The sequence below is a fragment of the Erinaceus europaeus genome, chromosome 13 (genome assembly GCF_950295315.1).
Source record: "Erinaceus europaeus chromosome 13, mEriEur2.1, whole genome shotgun sequence".
NCBI classification, from domain to species: Eukaryota; Metazoa; Chordata; class Mammalia; order Eulipotyphla; family Erinaceidae; genus Erinaceus; species Erinaceus europaeus.
This window is the reverse complement of record NC_080174.1, coordinates 60,139,727-60,163,191: the sequence shown is the minus strand read 5'-3', so window position 1 is coordinate 60,163,191 and position 23,465 is coordinate 60,139,727. Positions and strand designations below refer to the sequence as shown.

At 38.8% G+C, this 23,465-nt stretch overlaps 2 protein-coding genes across 4 annotated transcripts in view; both read right to left on the bottom strand.

Moving 5' to 3' along the window:
- PIK3R3 (phosphoinositide-3-kinase regulatory subunit 3) overlaps positions 1 to 23,465 on the bottom strand; it is a 127,603-nt gene that overhangs the window by 10,441 nt on the left and 93,697 nt on the right. For all 3 annotated transcript variants that reach the window (XM_060205983.1, XM_007521377.3, XM_060205982.1), the window contains exons 2-5: positions 23,014 to 23,125; positions 18,586 to 18,684; positions 9,273 to 9,453; positions 7,421 to 7,546 (exon numbers count right to left, since the gene is read on the bottom strand). In XM_060205983.1, the coding sequence (XP_060061966.1) occupies positions 7,421 to 7,546; positions 9,273 to 9,453; positions 18,586 to 18,684; positions 23,014 to 23,099 (492 nt within the window). In that variant the 5' untranslated portion in view covers positions 23,100 to 23,125. The remainder of the gene's footprint in view (positions 1 to 7,420; positions 7,547 to 9,272; positions 9,454 to 18,585; positions 18,685 to 23,013; positions 23,126 to 23,465) is intronic.
- The window catches only part of IPP (intracisternal A particle-promoted polypeptide), a 365,210-nt gene that overhangs the window by 257,113 nt on the left and 84,632 nt on the right, over positions 1 to 23,465 (bottom strand). The gene's annotated exons all lie outside the window — the stretch shown is intronic.

Sequence of the window (23,465 nt, the reverse complement as noted above, 5' to 3'; positions counted from 1 at the left end):
TTTAAAAAGATTTATTTATTTGTGAGAGAGGGGTAAGTAAGAGAGAGAAAGAGGAGATGAGAACCAGAGCATCATTCTGTCACAGGTGATTCTAGGGACTGAACTTGAGACTTCATGCATGAGAGTCCAATGCTTTATCCACTGCACCAGCTCCCAGGCTACTGGTTAGTTTTCATTTCATTTTATCTCCAAGCTTGAGTAATAGTTTTTGCATATAAATAATAGAAGTGGGAGTTAAATGAAGGTCTTGTTTTAGCCCCTTTAATCTAGAGAGAAAGACAGACACCTGCAGACCTGCTTCACCACTTGCGAAACAACTCCCCTGCAGGTGGGGAGCCGGGGGCTCGAACCGGGATCCTTTGCTGGTCCTTGTGCTTTGCGCCACGTGCGCTTAACCCGCTGTGCTACCACCCAACTCACTTCTTTTTTAAACCTGAGTACTACTCAGCTCTGGCTTATGGTGGTATGGGAGATTGAACCTGGGACATTGGAGCCTCAGGCACCAGAGTCTCTTTGCATAACCATTATGCTATCTAGCGTCCACCCCACCACCCCTTTAAGATGCATTTATTGAGAGAGAACCAGAATACACTCTGACATATGCAATATTGGAGATCAAACTCAGGACCTCATGATTTTAAGTCCAACACTCTAGCCACTCCACCACCTCCTGAGCTGATGAATTTTTAATGAGAGAGAGAAAGAGACCAGAGCACTGCTCAGCTCTGGTTTATGGTAGTGCCAGGGACTGAACCTGGGAACTCAGGCACGTAAATCTGGTGCACACTATCTGATGTGTATCTCCCCAACTCACTAGGAGACTTCTCTTTTTTCTTTTTCAAATCATTTTATTGGGGGAATAAAGTTCTACTGAAACATGTTGCTGAAACATGAATACGATTTCTCACCTCCCCACAACGGTGTGTGCACACAACTTCCACCTCCATCTAAGCTCCTTCTCTACTATTCCACACCAGGTTCTCAACACCCCTCTCCCATTCCCTACTCCCAAAGCCCTTGCTTCAGTGTAATACACACACACAGTCCGTGCTTCACCTTATGTTTTTCATTTCTTTGTTTCTGAAGTTCTACCTACAAGTAATATAATCTGGTATTCATCCTGGGACAAATAAGGGTAAGATTTTTAGCATTTTTATTCCCCTAAAATCTTAAAAGAGGGATAAAGAATAGGGAAGCTATCAAGGGAGGGGATTGGATATGGAGCTCTGAGGGTGGGCATTGTGTGGAAATGTACCCCTCTTATCCTATAGTCTTTTCAATATTTCCATTTTAGAAATAAAATTTAAAAAAGAGGGTTTAATTTACTAATTTTTAATTTTTTACAAATTTATTTATGGTGGGGGTAGATAGCATAATGGTTCTCATGTGTGAAGCTCCAAAGTCCCAGGTTTAATCCCCTGCTCCCCTGCACCACCATAAACCAGAGTTGAGCAGTGCTCTGGTTAAAAAAAAAAAAAAAAAAAAGGATCTGGGGTTAGATAGTATAATGATTATGCAAAAAGACTCTCATGCCTGCCTGATGACTCTCATGCCTGAGGTTCCAAAGTTCCGTACCACCATAAACCAGAGCTGAACAGTGCCCTAGTAAAAAAAAAAAAAAATTATATATATAGTGGGCTGGGGAGACAGCATAATTATTATGCAAATAACTTTTGTGCTTGAGTCTCCAAGATCTCAGGTTCAATCCCCAGCACCACCATAAACCAGAGTTTGAGCAGTGATCTGGTAAAAAATAGGAAAAAAAAATTTATTTAGTCATTAGTAAGAGAGAGGAGAGAGAACCAGAACATCACTTTGGTACAACAGATACTGGGGATTGAATTCAGGATCTCATGTTTTTAAGTACAAAGGTCTAGCCACTGCACCACATCCTGGGCCAGCCAATACTTTTGAAATCAAGAAATGTGTATAAAAATCTACGGGGCCACGGGATGGCACACTTGATAAAGCGTGCTTGTTAAGATGGTGCAAGGACCTAGGTTCAAGCTCATGGTCCCCACCTATAGGTGAGAAGCTTCACAAGTGCTTAAACACTGCTGCAAGTCTGTCTGTCCTCCTATCTGTCTCTGTCTCTCTCTCCTCCCCCCTCTTTTTAAGGAGAACACTGCTCAGCTCTGGCTTATGGTAGAAATGGGGATTGAACCTGGGACCTCGGAGTTTCAGGCATTAGAGTCTGTTTGTATAACCATTATATTATCTCCCTCCCCACCCCTCTGAATTTCAGTCTCTAGCCAAAAATAAATAAATAAATTGATCAATAGTTTTTTTTAATCCAGAAAGACAACATGGTGAAACTTGAACTAGGTATGGTCTGTTGCAGCAAGGTCAAAGACTAGGGGGTTGGGGATAGGGTTGACAGAGTTCTGAGGACCTAGTGCACAATGGTGGAGAAAGACTTAAATTGGTGGCAAGATGGTGGGACTGGTGTGCAGCTAACATCACAGGGAGAGAAGAAATTGTACACATGTATAAAATACTACAGTTCCTTCCTACTATCACAGTCCTTTAAGACTTTGCTCAAATGTTGCCTCATTTGTGCAGCTGCAGTCATTTCATACATACCACAAAATACCAGTACTGATACCTAAAGGTTTACTTGTCATTATCATTATTATTATTATTGCCACCAGGGTTTCACTGGGGCTTCACACTTGTGTTATCCTCATGGCAGATTCTTTTTTTGTTTTACTCATTTCTTTTCTCCAGATAGAGTAAGAGATAGAAATAGAGATAGAGAAGGGAGTCGGGCTGTAGCGCAGCGGGTTAAGCGCAGGTGGCGCAAAGCACAAGGACCGGCATAAGGATCCTGGTTTGAACCCCGGCTCCCCACCTGCAGGGGAGTCGCTTCACAGGCGGTGAAGCAGGTCTGCAGGTGTCTATCTTTCTCTCCTCCTCTCTGTCTTCCCCTCCTCTCTCCATTTCTCTCTGTCCTATCCAACAACGACGACAACAATAATAGCTACAACAATAAAAAAAAGAGATAGAGATAGAGAGAGAGAGAGAGAGAGAGACAGACAGACAGACAGACAGACCGACCACAGCATTGCTCCACCACTTGTACATCTTCCCCTTTGCATGGTTCTCTTATGTGGTATCCAGATGCTTCATCCCAGGTCTTTATGCATGGTAAAATGCACTCTAAGGACATTGTATTTTTATCTTCTCCTTGGTTGCTGCTGGAGCTTCAGTGTTCCAGGCCAAACTTTTTCAGATAGAAGGATAGTAAAAAAGAGAGGAAGAAATACAATAGCACCAAAGTGCTAACTACACCACCCAGTATGATGTAGGCTGGGCTCAAACCTGGGTCACAAGCTTGGTAAAATGCACATGTATGTAAGTAAACCACATAGTTTATTAGAAGGCAAGAATTATGAGGAAAAAATGAAAAGTAGTAAAGTAGTATGAAACTCTGAGTTGTAACTCTATTAAATAAAGTTGTCTGGCAGGCCTCACTGAGATGACAATATTTGAGTAAAGAGTTGAAGGAGGTGAGGAGAGCAGTTAACTGAGTTAACTGAGAGGAGGAGGACATATGTCTGGCAAGGAAACAATGCAAATACTTGAAAGTAACAAGCACAACTAGTCTGTAAAATAAACAGTCAAGAGACTGGCTGGCTGCAACACAGTGGGGAAGAAAGTTACAAGAAATGTGGTCAGAGAGAAAGAGAAACACCAATTGCACTGGGCACTATAGAACAACTTTCTTACTCTGTATAAAACATGGAACCAGGGCAGGGACAGAGCTCAGTGGTAGAACATACGACTGCATGTGTGAGGTCTTGGGTTCCATCTCTGGCACAGCATTAAAAAACATACATAAAAAGGCAAAAACAAATGGTATATTAAGCAGTAGAGTGGTACCCTAGTGTCTCTTTCCTTCACTTAAAAAAAAAAAAAAAGAATAACAACAAAAATGAAGCCATAGATGGGTGTTAAACAAAGGAATGCTATGATTTTTTTTTTTTACCTCATTTTACATGTATCACCTAAATACTATGCTGAAAATTGATCATGGACAGGGGAGCATAAAGAAAGAGCATGATTAGTTACAGAGTTTTTCTTATAAATCAATGCAAGCAATATTAGTTCCCAGTTTATATACAGTACTAGCAGTGGAGATGGTGAGAAGGGGTTGGATTCTGAGTACATTCTAAAGGTAAAGGCAATATAAATTCCTGATGCATTTGACATAAGATGTAAAAGATAGGCTGGCAGCAAAACCTGTCTTCTTGCCTAAGCAGGAAGATTATTATTATCAGCTGACAAGGAGAAGACAAAGGGTAAAGGGAACTTGAAGCATAACATCAAAGTTTAATTTTGGACATATTAAGTTGGAGATATTAAACATCCAAGGGGAGCAGTTGACTAGGCAATTGTTTATGTTTCTAGAAGAACCAGGAGTGTAAGTTGGGGAGTTAGAAGTATATAGATGGCACAAAAGTCATGAGACTGAGATCACTAGAGAGTAGATGATGAACCAGAATAGAGAAAATAACCAAGGTCCAAACAGAGAGATTAGCAAAGAAAGCTAAGAAGAAACTACCAGGAACACCAAGTGCTCAATGTGTCTCTTCATTTTCAGACTGGAAATTCCATTTATGATTACTATTATGTGGTAGGGAGATAACATAATAGTTATAAAAAATAAAAAAACGTCATGCCTGAGGCTCCATAGTCCCAGGTTTATTTAGGGTTTTGTTTCTCCATACCATCTTAAGCCAGAGTTGAGCAATCTTCTTGGAAAAGAAAAGAAAAATTATATATATATATATATATATATATATATATATAGTTAGGGTCCCTGTTTGGCCTTTGATCTACAGAGAAGTACATGTACTTTTATAGTCATGTGCTTTTAATATTTATCATTTTGTAGTGTGAGATGCAATAACTAAAGAACCTAAAACAAATGCAGGTTTTTTTAAAATAAAAATAAAATAAGCATCCACTGTCAACACCCCCAAAATTTCCTGGTATATTCTTCCTAGATTATAAATCCTTGTTTTTCCCCAATCCATCTCCTGGTCTTGGTGATAACTTTATTCTGCCCTATAAAAATTAAAATTTCCCTGCTATTATTATTTTAAATAACTATTTATCAGTGGGAGGGGCAGAGAGAGAACCAGGGCAGCACTCTGGCATATGCAATGTAGGGAACTAAACTCAGGACGACATGCTTGAGTGTCTAGTGCCTTATCCACTATGCCAACTCTGGAATCCGTTTTTTTTTTTTTTTAATTTTGCTTCCCCCCCCATTTGTTGCCCTTGTTTTATTGTTGTTGTAGTTATTACTATTGTTGTTGTCATTGTTGGATAGGACAGAGAGAAATGGAGAGAAGAGGGGAAGACAGAGAGGGGGAGAGATAGACACCTGAAGACCTGCTTCACCACCTGTGAAGCGACTCCTTTGAAGGTGGGAAGCCAGGGACTCGTATCGGGACCCTTACTCCTGTCCTTGCGCTTTGTGCCACCTGCACTTAACCCGACCCCCACCCTGTTTTTTTAATTAAAAAAAAATTTTTATTTATTTATTCCCTTTTTGTTGCCCTTGTTTTATTGTTGTAGTTATTATTGTCTGTCTGTCTTCGTTGTTGGGTAGGACAGAGAGAAATGGAGAGAGGAGGGGAAGACAGAGAGAGAGGGAGAGAAAGACACCTGCACACCTGCTTGTGAAGCGACGCCCCTGCTGGTGGGGATCAGGGGGCTCGAACCAGGATCCTTAGGCCAGTCCTTGCGCTTTGCGCCATGTGCGCTTAACCCGCTGCGCTGCCGCCAGACTCCCCCCCTTTTGTTTTTAAAGATTTAATTTATTTATTTCAAGGGTGGGGACCTTTTCCTGCCAGGGGCCATTTGGATATGCATAGCCACATTCAAGGGCAATACAAAAATATCAACTAAAGTTCACCACTTAATGTTGTTATGAAAGAAGCTCCAGTTCCCTTGGCAGAGCCAGACCAAACAACTGTGGGCCTGCAGTGAACATTCCCCACCCCTCATTTCTTCATTCACGAGTGAGAGAGACAGAGAGACACCACAGAACTGAAGTTTCCTCCAATGCAGTGGGGGCCTGGCTTGAAACTGGGTCACACACATAGCAAAGCAGTGCACTGTACAAGTGAACTTTTTCACTGAGTATGTCTGTGTGTGTGTATGTATTTATTTTATTAATTTTTATTTATATGAGTAAATATTTGTATATTGTCCTTTAAATAAGCACACAAGCATAGTAATCTGTTGTTACTTCCTTTGATACCAAGGAAAGGGATTAGATTATGTGATTTTGACTAATGTATATTATATTTAACAAATATTGTCAAAGACTTCAACTTTTGAAGAATAGAACCTTGTCTCTCCTTCTGTGTCCGACAGTCAAGTATAGTATTGAGCCTAGACTAGGTATTCAACAATTGTTTTTGGACAGTGATACTGATCTTTTTTATAAAATCAGATTTTCTCTCTTATACACATATACCCCCATTCAAATATAGCAGGAGTTTCCATTACCTCTGTCCTACAAGTGGGAATTTGAACTATAAACAGACCCTCTCAAGGAACATAACTATTTTTACATAATCAGGATTAGAACGTAAATCTCCTAAACAGTTCCCTTTATGTGTGTGTGTATATATGTATATGTATATATACATATATATTAAGAAAGTGCTACATACATATAGAAAAAAATCAAACAAAGGGGTTGGGTGGTAGTGCAGTGGGTTAAGTGCACATGGCACAAAGCACAAGGACTGGAGTAGGACCCTGATTCGAGTCCCTGGCTCCCTACCTGCGGGGGGGGGGGGGGGGCAGTCGCTTCACAAGTAGTGAAGCAGGTCTGCAGGTATCTATCTTTCTCTCGCCCCCGCCCCCTCTGTCTTCCTCTCCTCTCTTGATTTCTCTCTGTCCTATACAACAGTGACAGCAATGACAACAATAACCACAACAATGATAAAAAATCAAATACAGGAGGAATATGATAAATGAATTTCCTGCTCCTGAGTTCTCACTGCTCTAATAATCAACCCCAGAGAGTGTATCAGCTTCTAACCAGAGATATTCTGAACACATATAAATATACAGACATATACTACCCTCTATACTTCTCTCAGAAATCAAACATAGTAAATTAAATTCTTCCTTTTTCTCAACTTTAAAAAATATTTTATTAAAAAAATTTAATTTTTTTTTATTTTGGATAGACAGAAATTTAGAGGGGAGGGGGAAGTAGCGGAGAGAGACACTTGCAGTACTTAGGAATGTGACAGGAAATTGTATTAGCAACATCTCAAAAAACTGCTTAAATAATAGTAAGATATTAAGACAGCTAAAGCTTGACTATAGAATTATAGAAAATCAGAACCAGTAAATACTTAATTGACCTAAACAAGAAAAACATACTAACCTGTGATGTTCTAGTATATTCTTCATATAGCCTGTCATACTCTTTACTCTTTTCCTGATACTGAGAGTGGTACTCTTGCAGTTTTTTACCTACTGCATCAATGTTATCTTCTTTTACCAATTGATCCTACACAGGCGAACATAAGAAATAATGAATTAACAACTGTGATACACAAACTTTTCCATATCTATTTATTTTGACATTGTATTGATACTGTAAGTTTAAACCACTGTATTAGAATGGAGCATGTACAAATACTAAATCATTTTATAACATGAAGATCAGTCTTTATATCACATCAAAGTAGTTACTTAAAAAATTTAAGAGGGTTAGGAGGTAGTTCACTCAGTAGAGGGCATGACCTGAGTCTGAACCCCTGCACCAAATAAAAGCACAGTGGATGTACTAAGGAAGCTCCAAGGATGGTGGAGTGGTGCTTCTCTCATACTCCCTCTATCTCCTCTCTATCTTTCTCTCTTTCTTTATTGAAAAAAATTAACAGTGACAAAGTGGGTATCAAAGATACTCAGTGGTATCAAAGATGTGCAAGACCCTGGGATCATTTCCTAGTTCAGCATAAACAAACAAGCAAAATTAAGAAATGAAGTACAAATGGAAAATTTAAGCATACAAATTTTCATATAGGAGCTGGGTGGTGGCGCATGGTGGTTGAGCGCACATGTTATAAACCACAGGACCTGGGTTCAAGTCCCCATTCCCCACCTGCAGGGGAAAAGCTTTGTTAGTGGTAAAGCAGTGTTACAGGTGTCTCTGTCTCTCTTCCTCTTTATCATCCCATTCCCTCTCAGTTTCTGGCTGTTTCTATCCAATAAATAGAGATAATAAATTTTTTTAAATGAGAGTATAGATTTAACAATTAAAAAAACAAATTTTCATATAGTCAATATATGCAACAAATAATTAAGGAGTAGTAGCCATAAAATAACCTCCAAAAATATCTTTACATTTTATTTGTTTTTTTTTCTTTTTATTTACTTATTTTTTATATTTATTTATGTTTATTTTTCCCTTTTTGTTGCCCTTGTTGTTTTCTATTGTTGTTGTAGTTATTATTGTTGTTGATGTTGTCGTTGTTAGATAGGACAGAGGGAAATGGAAAGAGGAGGGGAAGACAGAGGGGGAGAGAAAGAGAGACACCTGCAAACCTGCTTCACCACCTGTGAAGCAACTCCCTGCAGGTGGGGAGCAGGGGCTCGAACCTGGATCCTTATGCTGGTCCTTACATTTTACACCACATGTGCTTAATCGGTGCGCTACCACTGACTCCTTTTATTTATTTTTAAAATATTTTTATTATTAGTGATTTAACATTAGTTTACAAAATTATGAGATTTCAGGAGTATAGTTTTATAGGCATATGTAGTATATAGTATAACTTGTCCTACCCAAAGTTAAAGTAGGGAATTTAAAATGAATATAAATTCTCCCATTTTGATGTGGTAGGTCTGGTAATTAGAATTAATTAACTAATTAATTAATTAATTAATTTTGCCTCCATTGTTATTGCTATGGCTCGATGCCTACACTACAAATCCACTGCTCCTGTGGCCACTTTTTTCTTTTCTTTTTTTTTTCTGATAGGTCAGAGAGAAATTGAGAAGGGAGGGGGACACAGAGAGGGAAAAAGATAGACACCTGCAGACTTGCTTTACTGCTTGTGAAATGATCTCCTGCAGGTGGGGAGCCGGGAGCTCGAACATGGATCCTTATGCTGGTCCCTGCACTTCATGCCATGTGTGCTTAACCTGGTATGCCACTGCCTGGCCCCTGAGTTAATTTATGTCATTAAATAATGACTTGCTAAAGAGCTATCAAGTCTTCTATATCATACCTGTTGGTATCTGGATACTGGGTACATCAGCTTCACATCAAGTTTGGGATTGTATTGAGCAAGAGATTCATGATGATAGTGGTTAATTAGCTCCACCACTGAATTAAATGTCAGAGGATCGGAAAAGCCATATTTACCATCTCGGTGATAGATCTTTATCAATTTATTATTGCCTCCCTTCCTGTGAACAAAACAAAAATTGTAAACTTTTCTCAAATAATTCCATTGAATTACTTTCATATGTATATAAAAAGCTTACTGTTCATATTTAGGAGCTACTCTCTCCTCTGATCCAACTTTTTATTACTATTCCTATTCCTAATGCTGACAACTATCTTCCCAAATAATTTCAGCCCACCTGAATGTTCTCTACAGGGCTCAAGCAAAAACTAGTAAAGTCATGGGCCCCTTGAGATAGACCTAAAATAGACTTCCTAGCTTCATCAACATGAAGACCCAAATATCGTCTGCTATACTCTTACTTTTTGGTGCCATATTATTAAACAATTTGTTCTGCTTTATATCTTAACGTTTTTCAGCCACTATGACACCAGCCTGACTTCCCTGGGCAGACAACCTCACTAATGTGTCCTACAACCCCACCTTCCCAAAGCCCTATCCCATTAGGGAAAGGTAGAGACAAGCTGGGGGTATGGATCGACCTGCCAATGCCCATGTCCACCAGAGAAACAATTACAGATGTCAAAACTCCCACCTTCTGCACCCCAAAAAGAATTTTGGTCCATACTCTCAAAGGGATAAAGAATAGGAAAATTTCCAATGGAGGAAGTGGGATACAAAATTCTGGTGGTGTGAACTGTATGGAATTATACTCATATTACAGTTATATACCTTATAAGCTTCTAAATCAACATTAAATCACAAATAAAAAAACATTGAAAAAGTAAGATATCTTGCTTACTGAAGTACTGACGGTCTACGTTTGTTGAATTGAGAATCAACAAACTAAGCAAACATTTAAAAAATATATTTTTTAATATTTATTTATTCCCTTTTGTTGCCCTTTTTGTTTTATTGTTGTTGTAGTTATTATGTTGTTGTTATTGATGTTGTTATTGGATAGGACAGAGAGAAATGACAGGACAGAGGAGAGGAAGACAGAGAGCGGGAGAGAAAGACAGACACCTGCAGACCTGCTTCACCGCGTGTGAAGTGACTCCCCTGCCGGTGGGGAGCCAGGGGCTGGGACTGGGATCCGTACTCCTGTCCTTGCACTTTGTGCCACCTGCACTTAACCCGCTGAACTACCACCCGACTCCCCAAAAATAATAATTTAAGAAAAAATAATTAATGTTCAGCAGGAAAGCAATTACAGAAGCCAGACCTTCAACCTTCTGCATCCCATAATGACCTGAGGTTTCAAAGTTCCAGGTTCAATCCTCCATACCAACATAAACTAAAAATGAGCAGTACTCTGGCAAGATAAATAAATAAAGTATGGACAATAAATTTAATCCATCAAAGTTGTGTGTTTTCTATTCACTAATCAGTCTTTTCCCCATCTCTCCTCAAGACACACTATTCCCACCAATATTGATAAGTTAATTAATCACCACACAATAGCCTCTATGTGTTCATGCAAAGAAAGTCCTTACATCAAAAAGTAGAAATGATTAAACTTAATGAGGAAGGCATACTGAAAGCAGAGTTATGTAGGGATTTTGCACCAGTTAGCGAGCTGTGAATGCACAGGAAAAGTTCTTGAGGGAAATTATAAGACCCTCTCCAGTGAATGCACCAGTGATTAGAAAGAAAAAAAAATTAAGTACAAGGACCAGCATAAGGATCCTGGTTCAATCCCCTGGCTCCCCACCTGCAGGGGAGTCACTTCACAGGCGGTGAAGCAGGTCTGCAGGTGTCTCTCTTTCTCTCCCCCTCTGTCTTCCCCTCCTCTCTCCATTTCTCTCTGTCCTATCCAACAGCAACGACAGCAATAACAACAACAACTACAACAATAAAACAACAAGGGCAACAAAAGGGAAAAATAAATTTTTTAAAATTTAAAACAGGGATTGGGGGCAGATAGCATAATGGTTACGCAAGATACCCTCATGTTCGAGGCTCCAAAGCCCCAGGTTTAATCTCCCACACCACCATAAGCCAGAACTGAACAGTGCTCTGGTAGAAAAAAATTACAACAGTCTGATTATTGATAAAGAGAGGTTTTTAATAATTTGAATAAAAGGTCAAACTAGCTACATATTTTCTTGAGCTAGTGCCCACCAGTCCACAGCAATGCTATAACTCCTCAATTCAGCAAATCTGAAAATAAGAAAGCTACAGCCGAAGTTTGAAACTAGCTATGGTTGGGTCCAGAGATTTAAGGATAGAATCCATCTCTTTTTTGTTATTTTATTAATTATTTATTTACTGCATAGAGACAGAGAGAAATCAAGAGGAGAGGGGAGACAGAGAAGGGGAGGGAGAGCAAGAGAGAGACAGAGACAGACCTGCAGCACTGCTTCACCACTTGTGAAGTTTCCCCCCTGCAGGTGGGGACTAGAGGCTTCAACTCCAGTCCTTACGCATTATAACATGTCTACTCAACCAGGTGCACCACCATCCAGCCCCAGGAAAGAAGCTATTTACACAAAAGCACCAGGTGAAGCAGGAGTGATTGTGTCCCAGGTAAATTGTCCAGAAATTATCCAGAAGTTCTAGGTAAGAAACTGTTGAAGGTAGCTACTTTAAATAGCAAATTTTTGATGTTGATACATTAGCCTTAGAGGGAGAAGATGCCATTTAGAGCTTTCATAGCTAAAGGCATCAATTCCTAGTTCCAAATTTTAAAGAACAGACTGACTCCATTACTAAGGACTAATATGGCTGATGACCTAAAGCTGAAGCCAATGCTCTTTACCACTAACAATTCCAAGGTCCTTAAGAATTATGGTAACTCCATTGTGCCTCTGCTCTCTAAATGGAACAGCACTGGATGACAGCACTCTGTTTATGTGTTTATAACTTGTATTGACTATTTTAAGTCCAAATTTTGAGACTATCTGTTCAGAAAAAAAAAAGGATTATTTTGAAAATATTACTGCTCATTGACAAGGCATTTGGTTGCTCAAGATAAGATCCTGAATTTGATCTGTAATATCACAAGTACCAGAGTAATGCTCTGATTCTCTTATTATCTCCCTCTCCTTCTCATTAATTAATAAATATTGGGCTGGGTGGTGGTGTGTCTGATAGACCATACATGTTGCCATGCAGGAGGAACTGGGTTTGAGTCCCTGGTCCTCAACTGCAGAGGTAAGTTTTGTGAGCACTGGAGCAGTGCTGCAGGTATTTCTCCACTCTCTCCCTCTCCTTCTCTCTCCCCTTCTCTTTTTCTCTATCACCCTCACCCTCTTTCAGAAGAAAAATGAATAAAATGACTTCTAGGAGAGGTGGAGTGAATACGTAGGCACTGAGCCCTAGCAGTAACTGTGATAGCAAAAAAAAATAAAATGAAAAATGAAAAAGAGAACTGCGGAAAGGGCTCAACTGGTACAGCACTTGGCTTCATGTCTGAAGTTCCAAGTTCAACATGATGGCAGAGGACGACCTAGTGGGGGTTAAATTGTTATGTGGAAAACAAGGAAATGTTATGCATGTATAAACTATTGTGTTTTGCTGTCAACTATAAACCACTAGTCCCCCAATAAAGAAATTAAAAATAAATTAAATAAATAAGTATAAACAAAGAATCGGAGCTGGGAAGGTAGAGCTCCTGTATGAGACCCTAGGTTTGATCCATGGAATCACATGAAAACAACAAAGACAAAAAAAGAAAAAGGAATTCTGCAGATGAAGTTCCTGGTTCAATCCCTGGCACTGCATGTATTTGAGTGGCTCTGCTGAGTTTCTCTCTCCTTCCGTCTGCCTTATGTAGAACTCTGTTATATGTGATGGATAAAAAGTAAATCTTAAAAAAATAAAAAAAGAATAGTAGGGAGTTGAGCGGTAGTGCAGTGGGTTAAGCACAAGTGGTGCAAAGCGCAACAACCAGTGGAGGGATCCCGGTTCGAGCCCCTGGCTCCCCACCTGCAGGGGAGTCGTTTCACAATCGGTGAAGCAAGTCTGTCCGTGTCTATTTTTCTCTCCCCCCTTTCTCTTCCCCTCCTCTCTCCATTTCTCTCTGTCCTATCCAACAACAATGACATCAATAACAACAATAGTAACTACAACAATAAAAAACAACAAGGGCAACAAAAGGGAATAAATAAATAAATATTTTTTAAAAAAGAATTGTACCAAAATAAAAGACTCTAGGGTGGGAATGGGGGTGGGGGTTTGGGTCCTGGAACATGATGACAGATGAGGGCCTAGAGGGGGTTGAATTGTTATGTGGAAAACTGAGAAATGGTACACAAAGACAAACTACTGTATTTTATCGTCAATTGCAAACCATTAATCCCCCAAATAAAGAAAAAAAAACCCCAAACAAACAGTGAAGGAGATAGCATAATGGTTCTACAAAGAGATTTTTGTGAAATCCCATCTTCAGTCCTTTGCATCACTATAAACCAGAGCTGAACAGTGCTCTGATAAAAATAAATAAATAGATAAATAAATAACGGCTACTGCAAAGCGCCCAATGTGGGAACAAATTTCACTTGTCTGAGGTACAGAAAAGCTAGTAGGGTAGAATGTTGTAGACAGTAAGTAATAGATGTGCATAAGAAGAGGTGTAGGAGCTGGAATGTAGCTCATTCAGTAGAGTGCACAAGGGCTCAGGTTAAAGGGCATGACCACTACACAGCTCCTGCACGGTATAGGGGAAGCTTCACAAGCAGTGATTCAGTGCTGTGTGGTGTCTTTGCTGGCAAAGGGGAAAAAAAGTACACAGGGAAAGATGGAATTGTGCAGGCATGAAGCCCCAGCCAAATAAATAAATAAATAAATAAATAAATAAAATAAATAACACTGGAGAGGAAGGAGGAAAAAAAAGCAGAGATGATGTATATAAGAATTATATACATAATTGGTGGTGAATTAGCAGGACTTATTAATGATAGATTTGTTATGGGGATGAAAGGAAAAATGATTTGTGACTTGAGTAATTGTAAAGATGGTGGTCCTCTCTCCTTTTTAGGTGGTGCCTCTATTTTTTTTTTTGGGGGGGGGGGGAAGAAAACTGAAGAAGAAACTATTTAAGTAGAGGAAGATGAGTAAAAATTTTCATTTGAGGCTGGGGAGACACATAATGGTTATGCAAAAGACCTGAGTTTCTGAGATCCACCAGTATTCTGGCCTATCTCTCTCCCTTTCTGTGTCTCTGTATCTCTTTCATTAGAAGAAAAGAAAGAGAATTATTTTTTAAAAAATTATCCTTTGGCCATATTAAAATCAGTGTGTCCCCTAGTTAAATTAAAGGCAAAGTCAAGTAGACAACTGTATATATACATGTGGAGTTCCGGAAGTCAGAGCTGGAGATGAGGTGTTTTTTTTTTTTTTAATATTTATTTATTAATGAGGAAGATAGGAGGAGAGAAAGAACCAGACATCACTCTGGCACATGTGCTGCCAGGGATCAAACTCAGGACCTCATGCTTGAGAGTCCAAAGCTTTACCACTGCACCACCTCCTGGACCACTGGAGATGAGTTTTATGAGTCACCACCACAAAGTTTCATATTAACTCATCAGAAAGGGAAAGCTTACCTTGAAAGAATGAATACAAAGGAGACAAAAGTCTGAGTCCTGGAATACTTAATTTAGATAGAGAGTAACTTGGAATGGCAAGTCATATTGGAATATCATAATACAATAGCTACACAGTGTAGAATAAAATTGAGAAAAGTAGGATGAATCTGCAGGAGTTTTGATTCAGTCATAGGAATATGAGCATTACTTTTAGTTTTACCAAGCACACCCTGAAAAGTTAGTCCCTTTCCCCAACAGATTCTAGGTCTCTGTGCAAGAACCTAGGCTAGCCTACAGCCACCAGATTAGAGCATCATGAAAAGTGGGAGGTTTGGGCAGGGGTAGATAGCAGGGTGGGGATAGATAGCATAATGGTTATGCAAAGGGACTCTAATGCCTGATGCTCCGAAGTTGAAGGTTCAGTCCCCCGCACCACAATAAGCCAGAGCTGTTTCTTTCTGAGTCTTTCTCTCTCTGCATCTCTCTCAAAAATAAAATAAATAAAGTATTAAGAAAAAGAAAAGTGGGAGGTTCATAAGCAGTGGAGCAGTGCTGTGGTATCTCTCCTCTCACCTCTCTCTCTCTCTCTCCCCCCTTCTATGTAAAATAAAGTCCACTAGAAGCAGTGGAATTATATAGGCATGAAATCCCAGCAAAAATCCTAGCAACAAAATAAGTAAATAAAATAATGATAATATGCTGAGTGGCCCCTGGAGGTGGTACAGGAGATAAAGCACTGAACTCTCAACCATGAGGTCCTAGGACCAATCCTCGTATCACATGCCAAAATGATGCTCTGGTGTTTTCTCTCTTCCTATCTTTCTCTCTCTACCTCCTTCTCCCTCCAATTTCCCCCTCCATTAACTTTTTCTTTGTTTGTTTTTTTTTTTGCCTCCAGGGTTATTGCTGGGGCTCAGTGCCTGCACTATGAATCCACTGCTCCTGGAGGCTATTTTCCCTTTTTGTTTCCCTTGTTGTTTATTGTTATTGTCATTATTGTTGTCATTGCTGCTGGACAGGACAGAGAGACATCGAGAGAGGAAGGGAAGACAGAGAGGGGGAGAGAAAGATAGACACCTGCAGACCTGCTTCACGTCCCCCTGCAGGTGGGGAGCTGGGGACTCAAACCGGGATCCTTGTGCTGGCCCTTGTGCTTCGTACCATCTGTGCTCAACCCCCTGCACTACTGCCCAGCCCCCTAATAAATCTTTTTAAAGATAAAAAAGAATATTATACTGAGTGAAGCCTTTTTGTCTCAAGTTTGTATTTACTCTCACCTAGTGTGAGTTTTCTGTCCCAAGAGATAGTGTGAGCCTTTCAGGAGACATTTTTGTAGTATTTCTCCAGATGTCATTCATCACAGACAAGTATCTTATTGCTTAAAATAATTGATGTGATACAAACCTGATGTGATACATCATGAGGTATATTTCTCCTCTGTAACCTGTAAGTATACCTTTCCCCCAAACAGGGGGTGAGGAAAACAGTTAATACATTCTACACAGGCCCTATTCTTTCCTCCCAGTCAATTTTAACATCAACTCTGAAGTAAAATAAAGTTCCTTCACTTTCCCCATGCAGTGTTGATATTTTGTCTTTTCTTTTTTTTTTATTTTTAATATTTATTTATTCCCTTTTGTTGCCCTTGTAGTTTTTTTATTGTTGTAATTATTATTGTTGTTATTAATGTCATTGTTGTTGGATACGACAGAGAGAAAGGAAGAGAGAAGGGGAAGACAGAGGGGGAGAGAAAGAGAGACACCTGTAGACCTGCTTCATGGCCTATGAAGGGACTCCCCAGCAGGTGGGGAGCCGGGGCTGGAACCGGGATCCTTATGCCGGTCCTTGCACTTTGCACCACGTGCGCTTAACCTGCTGCGCTACCAACTCCCTGCAGTGGTGATATTTTAAATTAAACTGTTTCTAGGAATAATTATCTAAGACTACTGCTGCTAAGAGGTCAGGGAAGATAAGAAGAAAGGCATGGTCACTGGCTTAGCAGTCCCTTCTGAATGGTAGAAACAGAAATCTGACTAAAGTAGAAAAAAAGTGTTAAATGAATTAACGTATAGCCATTATTATGCATGAAGACAACTGGAGGTCTGTTATATTAACTCCTTAACCTCTTCAATAGAAGCTAATATGAGTCGAAATTTCTAGCTTGGTATTATATTTCCCAGTGACAATAGGCTGGAAAGGTATCAAAGAGTCAGCTAAATCTGAATTTGAACCTGTTGCCTACTACCTACTAGTCACTTTAGGCAGGTTTCTTAACCAGGTTAAGCTTCAGTTACATCTATAAAGTGTTACATACTACCTACACCTCACAAGGTTTCTGTGAAGAATAAATAAAATAATGTATATAGCATGCTTAGTACAGGGAGTCGGGTGGTAGCGCAGCAGGTTAAGCACACTTGGCGCAAAGCGCAAGGACCGGCATTAAGGATCCGGGTTTGAGTCCCCGGCTTCCCACCTGTATGGGAGTCATTTCACTGACAGTGAAGCAGGTCTGCAGGTGTCTTATCTTTCTCTCCCCTCTCTGTCTTTCCCTCCTCTCTCCATTTCTCTCTGTCCTATCCAACAACGACGACATCAATAACAGCAGTAATAACTACAACAATAAAACAACAAGGGCAACAAAAGGAAATAGTTTTTTTTAAAAAAAAGAATGCTTAGTACAGTGGGTTTGCTATTATTGCTACTATCATTTTTTTAACAAAACCCTGTTTTTAAAAAAAGTATAGAGGCTATTCAATTGTAAAATGTGAAACTGCCTTATACTATTTTCCTAGTCTTTTAAATATATGCTGCATATTTATAAATATATACCAAGACAATCTGTCATTTATAAGATCCACATAGACAATGCAATAGGCTAAGAATTATTTTATGTTCCAGGGGCCGCGTGGTAGCGCAGCGGGTTAAGCGCACGTGGCGCAAAGAGGGCAGACCATAAGGATCCTGGTTGAGTCCTGGGCTCCCCACCTGCAGGGGAGTCGCTTCACAAGCAGTGAAGCAGGTCTGCAGGTGTCTAACTTTCTCTTCCCCTCTCTGTCTTCCCCTCCTCTCTCCATTTCTCTCTGTCTTATCCAACAACAACATCAATAACAACAACAATAATAACAATGATAAACAACGAGGACAACAAAAGGGAAAAAATTGCCTCCAGAAGCAGTGGATTCATAGTGCAGGCATCAAGCCCCAGCAATAACCCTGGAGGCAAAAAATAAAATAAAATAAAAAAGAATTACTTTATGTTCTACATATCCCCCATTAGCCTGTGTAATGTTGAGTTTTCTAAAGTCTGAAATGAGAAAAATAATGGGTTAGAAAAGTATACTCCCAAGATATCATTAATAACCTCCAGGTAAGCCCATAACTTCACTTATAAAATCAGCAGTATACTTCTTACTTCCTTATATTTGGGGATTTTAACCTTTTCATTTTATTGTTATATAAAAATAAAACCTGTCATTTTTATATAAGACATTTAAATATTTAATGAAAAGTACAGTGAGTCAAATTATTTAAATATTGTTTATCTAGGTATTTAAAATAGGAAAAAGTAGGTCTAGAGACTTAAATAAAATATAGAAATCTTTGCATATTTAGAAATAAGGAATGTAAGTAGAACACTAGCCAAATTGCTAACAAATACTCACCTCAGTGTCAAAGTATAATCTCCCTGCATTTTTGTTGAAGCATCTCTGACCAAGAAGGTACCATCTGGCATGTCCCGTAATTTGTCATTTACCTCCTCCCTAGAGAATAAAGTTATAAGAAAAGTGAAAGGGAAAAAAAGTATGCATTATTCTCTTCACATACTATTCATAAGGCTAATTGCAAGGTAATATCTAGGTCATAGAATCATGAGGTCATTTTAGTTCCTCCCCCTTTCTGTTTTGATTGTTGGTATTATGCAACCTAAGGAAGGGCTATTTTCTTTTTAACCTCTTTTGGATTTCAACTGTCTGTAGGGGATAGTGTTTCCACTAAGCCCTTAGGGCTTCTTTAGGCAGGTCTGAACTTGCAGAGTTTCAGGAAAAACCAGCAGCTGTTTAGAAAGAAGATTACACTTAAGCAACAGTGGCAGCTGTGTCTGCTCAGAGAAGGAAATTTACTAAGTTCACAGCCTTTCAATATAATATTCTTCAATTTGAATTTAGATTAGCAAAGATTCCTTCTACAGAGTAGGTTTAGGACTTTAAGAACAAGAGTAAAGCACTCAAAGGAAATGGCGGGACAAAATAGATGCCTGAATTTACAGAACCTTGAATTAAACCCTGACTCAAAATATAAATGTAAATGATATTAAAATATACCAAGTTCTTTTATTCTACGGTGCTTAAGTAAACTTCCTTATTGACTTCAATATAAACTATACTAAGTTTTATTAAAAAAAAAAAAAACAGAATTACCATAAGACCCAGCAGTTAGTTCCATTTCTGGGTATATACACAAAAAAGTTGAAGCAGGTACTTGAACAACTATTTGTACACACCAATGTTCATAGCAGCATCACAATGAATAAAAGCTGGAGACAACCCAAATGTTCATTAAAGTCAAATGTCCAGTGTCCCGGGAGATGGTGCAGTGGAGTGCTTTAGATTCTCAAGCTGTTTAATCCCAGTGCATCACATGTACCAAAATGACTTTCTGGTTTTCTCTCTCCTTTCCTCCACCCCTCTCTCTCTCTTCTCACTCCTATCATAAATAAATAAATAAATTTATTTGTTAAAAAAATAAAATAAAGTATCTTGGTGGATAAAATGAATAAATATATGATATATACACATAATGAAATATTATTTAGCATTTAAAAAGAAGAAAATTTGACACATGGGTGAAACTTAAAAAAAGTATGCTAAATGAAATAAGCCAGTGACAAAACATTAAATATTACATAATTTAAAACTTATACAAGGTAGTTTGAGTTACCAAGTAATAGAAACAGAAAGTAGAATTGTAGTTGCCAAGGACTGGGAAGAATAGGAGAAAAGGAATTACTGTTAGAATGGTTATAGAATTTCACTTTAGGAAGATGACATAGTTGTGGAGGTGATTGGTGGTGATAAATGAACAACAAGGGAAATATAGTTAATGTCACTGAACTCTATGTAAAAATGGTCAAAATGATAAGAAAGAAAAATGTGTGCTAATTTGGTTAAGGAAGAGAAAAGATAAGAGAAAAAATATAATATTGAGGACTGTAACATCAACAAGGAAATTGATCTGGCAGAAATGAAAGGGGCTTTTTAAGAAAAATAAAACAAAAACATCTATCCAATTTTTTAAATGTATAATTTCAAGGTTCTTTTCTTTTTTAAAAAAATTCTATTTATTTATTTAGGAAAGAAATTGAGAGGGAAGTGGGAGACAGAGAGGGAGAGAGACCTGGTACACTATTTCACTGCTTGTGAAGCGACCAGCTAAAGGTAAAGATCAAGGACTTGAACCCAGGATTCTTGAACGCTGTAATGTAATGTGTATGCTTAACCAGGTGCACCACCACCTGGTCCATCAAGGTTCTTTCCTTTTAAAAATATTTATTTGTATTTGATGGGACAGAGAGAAATTGAGAGGGAAAAGTAGGAGAGGGAGAGGGAGAGAGAGAGGGAGAGAGGGAGAGAGAGGGAGAGGGAGAGAGAGAGAGAGAGGGAGAGAGAGGGAGAGAGAGGGAGAGAGAGGGAGAGGGAGGGAGAGAGAGACCTGTTTCACCACTCACAAAGCTTACCCCATTAAATAGAGACAGGGAACTTGAATTCGGATCCTTATGCATGGTAATGTGTATTCTCTACCAGGTGCACAACCATCTGGCTCCACAATATCTGAATTTAAATGCATATTTTTTCCTTCTCTAAGAGGTTCAAATTTTTTCAAACCCACACTTTTAAGCAAATATGTTCTATTATGCAGTATCTCAAAATAAGATGTGTGAAAAATACATTAAAATAACAAAAAATCACTTAGGAGAAGCTGTCTAAAACCGGTTCCTAGGTCCTGCCCCAACTGATATATTTATTTATTTTATTTTTTAATTTTCTGCCTACAGGATTATTGCTGGGTCTTGGTGCCTGCACTACAAATCCACTGCTCCTGGAGGCTATTTTTTCCCTTTTGTTGCCCTTGTTGTTTATTGTTGTTGTTATTGCTGTCATTGTTGTTGGACAGGACAGAGAGAAATCAAGAGAGGAAGGGAAAACGGGGAGAGAAAGATAGACACCTGCACTTGTTTCACTACTTGTGAAGCCACCCCCCTGCAGGTGGGAAGCCAGGGGCTCTAACCAGGATACTTATGCTGGTCCTTGCACTTTATGCCATGTGCACTTAACCCACTGTGCTACCGCCTGGCCCCCTATTTTATTTCTTTTATTGCCACCAGACTTATCACTGGGCCTGCAACACAAATCCTCTGCTCCCAGAGGTCATCTTTTTTTTCTTTTTGATAGAGACAGATGGAAATTGAGAGGGAAGGGGATAGGCAGAAAGGGAGAGAGAAAGCTGGGAAGACAGCATAACGGTTATACAAAAGCCTTTCAAGCCTGAGGTTCTGAGGTCCCAGGTTCAATCCCCAGCACCACCATAAGCCAGAACTGAGCAGTGCTCTGGTCTTGGTCTCTCTCTTTCGGTATCTTTCCTTCTGTATGTATCTACTCTTTCTCATTAAAATAAAATAAATAAAAATTTAAAAGAAAACTTAAAAAGAAAAAGAAAGGGAGAGAGAAAGAAATGACTGCTCCATCACTCAAAACCTCCCTACTGCAGATGGGAACTGGGGGCTTAAACCAAGGTCCTTGCATACAGCAATGTGTACTCTACTGGGGGCGCCTCTACCTGGCTCCCTCAACTGATTCTCATATGTGCAAAGAATGTAGAATTCCTGCTTCAGAAATACACAAGAATCTATATGCATATTGTATCATTAAATATATATAACTATTCTTTTTAAGAAAATTAATTTATGATTAGTAAGAGGGAAAACCAGATCATTAGTTAAGAATATGCAATTCCAGGGTATAAAATTCAGGACCTCATTTATGAAATTCCAACACTTTACCTGCTGCATCATGTTCTAGGCTACAGACTAAAATGTTGATGCTAATAAAAAAAGAAAATACAGGGAGTCGGGCTGTAGCGCAGCGGGTTAAGCGCAGGTGGAGCAAAGTGCAAGGACCGGCATAAGGATCCCGGTTCGAATCCCGGCTCCCCACCTGCAGGGGAGTCGCTTCACAGGCGGTGAAGCAGGTCTGCAGGTGTCTGTCTTTCTCTCCTCCTCTCTGTCTTCCCCTCCTCTCTCCATTTCTCTCTGTCCTATCCAACAACGACAACAACAATAATAACTACAACAATAAAAAACAAGGGCAACAAAAGAGAATAAATAAATTAAATAAATATTTAAAAAAAAAAAAAAAAAAAAAAAAAAAAAAAAGAAAATACATTTATTATCTTTATTTATTGGATGGAAAAAGCCAGAAATCAAGAGATATGCGAAGACAGAGAGGGAGAGAGACAGAGAGACACCTGCAACCCTATTTTATTGCTCACAAAGCTTCCCCCCCTTCAGATGGGGACTTGAAACCAGGACCTTATACATTGGGTTTTTATTTTATTTATTTATTTATTTATTTATTTTTGGCCTTGCACATTGTAACATGTGCACTCAACACCAGGTGCGTCACCACCCAGCCCCCCCCATATAACTATCCTTAATCTTTTTTTTTTTAATTTATTTATTCACAAGAAAGATAGGAAGAAAGAGACAAAGAACCAGACAACACTCTGGTACATGTGCCTCCAGGGACTGAACTCAGGACTTCATGATTGAGAATCCAATGGGCCACCTCCTGGACCACACTATCTTTAATGTTAGATCTTCATTTATTCATTAATATATATCCTCAGTATAATGTTAAAAGTAATACACACACACACACACACTCTTTTTGTGAGACTAAAAGCATTTTGGAATTTTTGAAGTGTTCTCACATGTTTTTTATAATGACAGTAAGTGGGAGTATTAAAACATTTTATCTACTAATTCACAAAATATCTTTTAAAAGCACATTTAACTAGAGTAGCATTCAAATTACCTTGAGATATCCCCCCAGTACCATTCTGCATCCTGAAGAGAAACAGAACTTTCCTTCTTCATTCCATTTGTAATGGTTGAAGTCATTGGCTTAGGTGGTTTTGGTGGAAGAGCTAAAAGAAAAATAAATATTATTTTATACATATAACTTTTTTGTTTTCTAATTTCATCAGCTAATGACGGTACATGTGCCAATGTACACTAAGTTTCAAATAATTACAAAGCATATTATATGTTATTTTTATGTTAAACATTAGCCAGAGAATCCTTTCAAAATTTTACCAATAATAGAAAAGTGAAATTTCAAGTTATTTGTTTTTTTCCCTTCTTGTGAAGTAATGATTTCTACTAATAAAAGACACCCCACAAATTTCATTGCCTTTCAAAACACAACATGAAGCCCTTTCACTAGCATTTGAGTCCAAAAACCATTAAGTGCAGCAACCTGAGACA